At 37.6% G+C, this 7,788-nt stretch overlaps 1 protein-coding gene across 1 annotated transcript; it reads left to right on the top strand.

The window, feature by feature from the left end:
- The first annotated feature begins 835 nt into the window (after nucleotides 1–835).
- Nucleotides 836–1,876, top strand: LOC133847972 (uncharacterized). The gene is made up of 2 exons (XM_062283327.1): nucleotides 836–1,026; nucleotides 1,089–1,876. Exons 1-2 carry the CDS (start codon nucleotides 961–963, stop codon nucleotides 1,296–1,298), a joined length of 276 nt encoding a protein of 91 aa, XP_062139311.1. The 5' UTR covers nucleotides 836–960; the 3' UTR covers nucleotides 1,299–1,876.
- The last annotated feature ends 5,912 nt before the right edge of the window (nucleotides 1,877–7,788 follow it).

The following is a 7,788-nucleotide window of genomic DNA, read 5'->3' as shown; positions in this document are numbered from 1 at the left end:
TTTAACACATTCAGCAGCAAAGCGGAATAAGCAACTTAATAATATAATAACTATAAAGAATACGCAAATGCTTATTAAACTCATATAATTCCGTGAATTACTAGAAAATTGTGGAGTATTTATTTTAGCTTCAAGCATCATTAAATCATGAAGTGGATAATTTGACAATTTCCATTGGTTTCGTTGCCAGTACTCTCTCTCTCTCTCTCTCTCTCTCTCTCTCTCGGAGTGAAGTGTAGTTAATAGTGCTGTCATAATTCTGACCGAGCTTGAGCATGAGCACAGCACAGCACACACACAATGTGAATGTAATTAATTTGCCCTAATGCGATGATACTCGACGTTCTGGTTAATAATTTTCACTTGCATTAATGGCAATTGAAACTGAAATTTGCCGAATGAAATCATTCGAAGCGTCGCGTTCGCGGTTCGGTTTTTGTCGTCGTTTTCGTTTTCGTTTTCGTTTTGGTTTTGGTTTTCGTTTTCGACAAACAAAAGGTAATTTTCATCATTGAAACGAAGCGAAGTTGAATCAATGAATGTTCGCGGAGTGAAGGTGGGAGTGTTGGGGGGGTCACAGCCTATTAAAATTGCCCGCATTGGCAAAAAAAAAAAAAAAAAAAAAAAAACTCAGAGAGGGGTTTGCAAATGACGCGGTGCGCTAAAAATAGACGAAAAGTTAGGGTCAGCTCAAGCTGTTCGTTCGGTATGCGGCACACGTGTATTTTAGCTAGAGGAGTGTGAGGGGGGAAAGTAGCGGAAGGGGAAGGGGAAGGGAAGGGGAGTGCGACAATTGGAGAATCCGACGACGAGTTGCCGCCAGTCCCCAGTCGCCAGTCGTGTTTCGTTGGTCAACGTAAAATGTTGTAAGCGCTTTTTGGCTGACGTTTTTGTTGTTGTCGCTTTTTGTTATTATTATTGTGATTGTTGTCGTTGTTATTGTTGTCGTTGTTGTTGCTGATGGCTGCACCAAGTGGACGGCTGATGGCGACAATGCTACTCACCTTAGTACTGCTCCTAGTTCAGGTAAATAACAAATCTCAAAATTGCTTTGCGTATTTAGTTGAGTTTCAATTTCTTTTGCTTAGTCACACGCATTGGAGTTCATGGGTGCCGATGACTCAGCATTGGAGCATCACGACGATGTTGGCGGAGATTCCGCCGAGCTGCCGGCCAACTTTCACAGCTATTCGAGAGACACCATCGCCAACTTTAATCCCCACAAACAGGACGCACACTTTCGCACCCTCTGGGAGCGTGTTCCACTCCAGAAGCAGGATGTGATCAAGCGCAGATAGCTGAAATATTGTATGAATTCGAATTCGAATTCGACTTTGTATGCCTTTCATATTCATAATTGATCTGAAGGCAAATATCATTTCACCCTCTAATACCCAAGAGTAATGTGAGTCACACATCATATAATTTGTATTATGATGGAAAACAACTAGAGGTTTTAAGGTCATTTGAATTATGATTGTCAGTTGTCAGTTGTCAGTTGTCATTCAATAATCAAAATTGCCAACTGACAAATTGAATTCAAATCACTTAAAAGCGCCTTGTTTTTTAGACATACAATACAAATTATGTGATGAGTGCCTCACTCTTGGGTTAAGTCATGGCAAGAGTATAGAATATGTTCTGGAAATAATAGTCATAGGCACCTAATGTAGATTATTTTTTTTTATATCATAAGTTGGTGGAAGATGACATCTTCGAAAGTATTTTATGTACTATAAACCATTCATATAATTTAAGTATATCATTTATTGCATAATCAATCTCAATCAGAATTGTTCTGTATTTCTAGTCCCAATTTAAACACATTCTCAATATATGTTAGCATTGTGTAAATTCTGTTTTTACAGCTCGAAATTGAATGCGAATTTGTCAAAAAAAAAACAAAATGAATCAGTTTTGACACATTCCGTATTATTATTAAGAATCACTCACGAAAACACTCACGAATAAATTGAATAATTTTCAAAAATATATAATTTTATAGGGTATTATATATTTGTGCCTTCATGAAATCTATGTAACAGGCTGAAGGAGTCGACTTCGACTGAAAAAAACGGCTAGTATATTTTATATACCATTATTATTGCATTTGGTATATTTAAGTATTTTTAGTATAATATTTTGACAGAATAGTACTGAATTGTTTTTCTTTATAGTGAATATCTAACAGTCCAGCAAAAAAAAACAATATTTAAAAAATGTTCGACTTATTTTTAGGAATACATTTTCATAACTCCCATATCAGCGGGTATTTCTTATTTACTTATACAGGATTTAAATTTGTTGTTAGAGTAGTAATCTATTGCTTCCATAACGTGACATATTGAATCGTTTTTTCAATGCATTGATTGATGAAATCCATTTAAGCTTCCTCCATTTCTAGCCGTTTAATCAAGAGGGATATATTATTTGAACAGCATTTTTTTTTAAAACATAGTTCATAGTGTCCAATAAAGAATCGGTCTGATAGTTGTGCTCTTCTTCGGTAAGCAAAGTGGTATATTGTGTACTCTGTGGTATATTTTGCGTGTAATAGGATATTTATATTCAAATTATAGCCTTCGGTATACTTTAGTATTTTTTAGTATGATCTTGTATATCTTGTATATTTTGAATGAAATAATATATCGATATATAAATGCCAGACTTTGGTATATTTAGTATTTTTTTGGTTTAATTCATTTTTATATACTTAAGAATAATATTGCATTTAATTTACTTTTAATGGAAATAGTTAGAGGATATCTCACAGTCGAGCAAATTGAGCCAAATTTGCCAGTACAAAATTGTCGACTTTGTTTTTCTATAACTCGCATATTATTTGAAAGGGTTTAAGAAAAATTAGCTTAAAGTACAGTCTTGAAGCCACTCTCTTTCATCTTCCCTCTCGGGAAATGACATTACTATACCATAGAGAAGAATATATGTGAGAATTTGAAGCGTATGTTTATCAAAGGGCATTAAATGAAATTTTGAATACAACACTTTTGCGCTGTCAATGTAAGCATGAACTATTCGAGGCGAGTCATCAACAAGAAAATGCACTTGTTGTCTTCATTGATACAACTAAATGACAGTGTGAGAGAGAGAGGGAGAGAGAGAGAGAGAGACTGTGAATTAAGCCAAGACAGCTAACAGCTGCTTTTGAAAATAGCTCTTCAGCATCGCTTAGCCAAGTTTATGGAGCAGTTATGGCAACCCGCTGTTGCCACAGTCTGATTACGTGGTATAAAAAAAACGTTGCCACTTCATAGAGAAACAGACAGAAACAACAACAACAACTTGCAAGTGGCAAGTGGCACACAGATTGGTCAGCTTCTGACCCGTGGAGAAGGGGGAGATGGGAAGAAGAGGGATGGGGAGGGCAGGCAGCAAGTGTTTGTGTTTGCCCCAAGACGTATGGGTCACTACTTGACGAAGCAACCCTCGAGAACGTGACCCACGCCCAAGTAGTTCTTTCGAAAAGTATAAAACAGAGAGGAGAATAAAAAAAAAAAAAAAAACGACGCCCCGAAACATAGCTAAAACTTTTTTATTTGCATTTTGTTTTAAGAATGAAACAGAAGCAAAAAATTAAGTAAAAAGAAAGCTGAAAAAAAAAATAAATGGGAGACCAATGGTGTTTATGCTCATTCCTGTTTCTTCGCTCGTTTTTTTTTTGGTTGTTTCTTCTTTGTTTTGTAGAAAAATGCACAAGTTTTATGCTTCTATAAAACTTTTTGTGGTAGAAACTTTGCACTTGTCTTGTAGCCCGCCGAAAGGGTTTTACAATGATGCGCTTCAAGCAACAGCTTACCCCTCTTCCCTTTCCCCTTTCCCCTTTCCCCATTCACCATTCCCCTCTCCCCGTTCCTGCTTGTCGCACTGCAACCCGCTTCGCTTAAGTGGGCGTGTCAGGCACTTAATATTTGAGACGCATATCAAAAAGTAGCGGCTAGTTATTGGTCTATTTTGTGGGTTAGAGACAAAAGTTTTTAGGCAGCGCATTTCTAATGCCACCTTTCAGCCCGCCCTTTTCTTTCCCTTCCCTTTCCATCCCTTCCCTATACATTCCCCCTCTCTTATAGCTGACATTGCGATTGTGTCCACTTAGTTAACTCCGGATTTTGGTGCTGTTCTCCGTCGTCGTCGTCGTCGTCGTATGGCTGCTATGCATTATCATTAAAATAAATTATTAGAGTCCGTCCGGAGCGCAGCAGCAACTACGCAACAACTAAACGCATTTTGCACGTTTTGCCTGAGCAAATTTTTTACACGATTTTTACAACTTTTTTCGGCGCATTCGGCTAAGTAGACAAAAGCTTTTCGCTGGACAACGGCAACTGAAGGTGAAGGCAAGTGAAGTGGCGAGAACGAGAGTGTACTGCAAATAAAAAGTCAAGTGAGTTAGAAGCAACAACAACGACAACAACAACAACGACAATGGCAACGGCATTTAGTTAGAGCTCAAAAAGGTTTGCAAGAAATAACTTTGCATACTTTTAGGCAGCGCATGTTAAATACTAAAATACTAAAATACTAAATGCAAGCCAAGAGACAAAAACACAATGACCGAGCCAGAGCTCTGCAGAGGTGCGAGTGGAGAGTGGAGAGTGGAGAGCGGTGAGTGGTGCTGTGAGTGGTCCAAATGGTGGTGGTGAGTGGGTGGTGCTACTTGCATGCGGAGGACCACGTAATTTCTCAAGCTGCCATTGCCTAACCACGTAAAGCATAAAATATTTGCTAGCTGTGACCCTTGCCTCACCCTGTCTTGCTACTTTCTTAAGCATTCTAATGCTGTCCACTGGACAGGACTGGACTGTAAGAAAAGTATGTCTAAGAAGTTGCCAAACAAGTTGCACTTGCGACGACGCTGCTCATTTGAATACATGGCAACAACTTTGACCACGCATTAGTTACACAACAAACACAGCACACAGCAGAGCAGGACTCAGAAGTGAAGTGAAGTCAAGTCCAGGCGAAAGCAAGTCAGTCCTTGTCGCTGACTTTGCCACATGCCTCATGCCTCATGCCTCGTGCGGCGAAGGTCCAGGCACATGCAATTTGTAAACCAAAGCGCATAATTTACAATGAACATTTCGGTTTACTCTAACGGTGCTTAAAGCTGACCACGCCACAGACTTCATCTTGTCTCAGTCTCAGTCGCGGTCTGTTGTCTGTTGTCTATTGTCTTGAGCTTGAGCTTGAGGTCATAAAATTACACACTGAGAATCTTAGGTAGCAAATACTCTCGAAGCGCATTGATCGAGAATCGCCGCTTTGCTAGTTTCCCCTTGCTGCTTCTCTTGCTTTTTTTTAGGCGTGTGGCTTAAGTATCTCAAGTTGACTACGACTGCTACTTCGGTGTCCTTCTGCTGCTACTGCAGTCAAGTGGCTGCCGTGGCCACGTGGCCCCCAACTCCGGAGCACTTTCGGGGTAAAGCGAAAATAACTTGTAGCAAATTAAGTTTGTTAGTAATTAGAACACCACTAAGGACACCTGAGCGTCCTGGCCGGGCCGTGTCGGGCCGGGCGAAATTTATATGCCAGTCGCATCACACTACAACTCAGAGCATGGCAGACAACACAGACGAGCACAACAATTAAACCCACAGCCCTTTTTTCCATTCCTTTCTTGTTTTTTTTGTTTCGTTGCTTTGCTTTTGGTTTTGAGCTTGTTGTGTTCAGGTATCTTCACAACCAGCAAAGTAACAAAAGTTCCAAGTCGCCTTGTCGAAAATTCCTCAAGCCGAAAGTTGGCAACTTTGATGTCCAAGCTGCTCCTCTTCCTCACTCTCCTCCTTTACCATTTGCCATTTGCCATTTGGCAGGCAGGCTGCACTCCAACAAAAGTATGCAACAAGGTTCTTGGCATGCGTCTGTGGGAGAAACAGTTGCATGAGGACTACCATGATGACGATGCTGATGATGATGATGATGGTGATGATGATGATGATGATGAGTAGCTACCAAGCCAAGTGCATGCCTGGACATCGTCCAGTTTCGCCAGTTTCCAGTTGCAGTTGCCCTCCTCGGCCACTTGAGCAATGTGGCCAAGTGGCAAAAGTTTCTTGCCTAAGCAGTTGACCTGCGTCGCCTTCTGGTCAACCTTCTCCACCTCAACACACACACACACACACACACACTCCATGAGCTTAGGAGGTAAGTACTCTCCAGAAGTATGGCATAGTCAGCGTGTTACATACTGTCAGCTCGTCTGTCATCCATTCACATCCATTCACTGCCTGTTCATAACTCACTTGCGAACTTGCCACATTCATAGCAGCAACAACAACAGCAACAACTGAGCTATGGATCAAAGAGATCAGCTTGGGGCTTACCTGCAAGGATTCATCTCAACTCCAATAGTTGAAAAGACAACAATATTAAATATTCATTTTACTTTACCAATTTTATTTACAACAGTCAAATAATAAAACCACTTTGTGTATATATTTATAAAAAAAATGAATAATTAAAAAATTACTTTCACGATAAAAAAATACTTTAAACGTGTAGCAGAGATGAAAGAATACTTAAAGTAAAAAGTGAGTTAAAAAGAAAAATAACGGATATGTTATCCATAGGCTAAAAGGTTATTCAGCCTCGTAAATTTATAAAAATCTGATAACAGGCATAATATATAGTACAAACATAATAAAGTATAGTCTGTAAGAGTCTTGAAAATTTGATTGCGATCGCATAAAAATTGTAAATGTTATTTAAGAAATACTACTTACTTCGAATCTTATTACTTTTATTTGATAATCTTATATATTACGGTATATTTATTTGCTATATTTACAAATTATTTATGTTATAGTCTTCTTTTAGTATGTTTGCAATACTAGCCGAAGACCTAAGTTGTCATGGCTCTTCTCCTAGTAGACTAAGATTTTTTCTAAATTTTTGTCTACTTTTATAAATAAAATAAAAATGTTGGCGATAGGTTATATTTTGGTATAATAATGTTTTGCTTTTATTCAAAATGCTTAGCGAGTATCTCACATTCGAGCACTTTCTTAATTGTTTTTTTTCTATACACATTACTATTTCCAGTATAATCTTGTATAAAATATTCAAAAACTCTTTCTTTGTACAATATTAAAAATTGTTTCCTATGCGTTAGCACAATTGTAAAAAAAAAAACAGTAAATCTAAAATCTTGGTTATACAACCCACAAAAAAAATATAAGTGCTTTTAAAAAGGCGTACAAAAAAGTTCTCTATGATTAAGAAAGGGGAATTTTTTAAATCACTAAAGAAATGTTAATAAAGTTCAGTTCTCTTAATGATTAGATAATTTTGAGGAAAACTGCGGGATGAACAAAATTGTACAAAATCTCTAAATTTTAATTGACTTCTTAATTGACTTCAGTAAATAAATTAATACAGTTTTATAATAATATGTATATATGAAGTTCACCATATAATATAGTCTGGAAATCAATTGCTTCAGGAATTCAAGAATTGATTGTAAAACTGACTTTTCATGAAGCTTCTATACTTCTTCATTTTTAAGACTTTTTTTATATTAGCTGCTAAATTGATTTCAGTTTAGTTTGGCATCAATAAAATCAATCCATGTTCTAGCTAGTTTCATAATAATATATTTAAAGTTCGCCAAGGAATTTGTCTTGCAATCAATTCTTGAATTCATGAACTAATTGCCTTAGTATGAAGCTAATTTAATGTGAAATATTGAATATAAAACAAAGCTATTTAAGTAGAAAGTTGCAAACTTAAGGATTGAGCGACAAGCTTAAGAAGTTCTCCCCCTTTTCATCA

The sequence above is a fragment of the Drosophila sulfurigaster genome, chromosome X (genome assembly GCF_023558435.1).
Source record: "Drosophila sulfurigaster albostrigata strain 15112-1811.04 chromosome X, ASM2355843v2, whole genome shotgun sequence".
NCBI classification, from domain to species: Eukaryota; Metazoa; Arthropoda; class Insecta; order Diptera; family Drosophilidae; genus Drosophila; species Drosophila sulfurigaster.
Note: the sequence above shows the minus strand (reverse complement) of the source record. Positions and strands in the feature narration are given on the sequence as shown.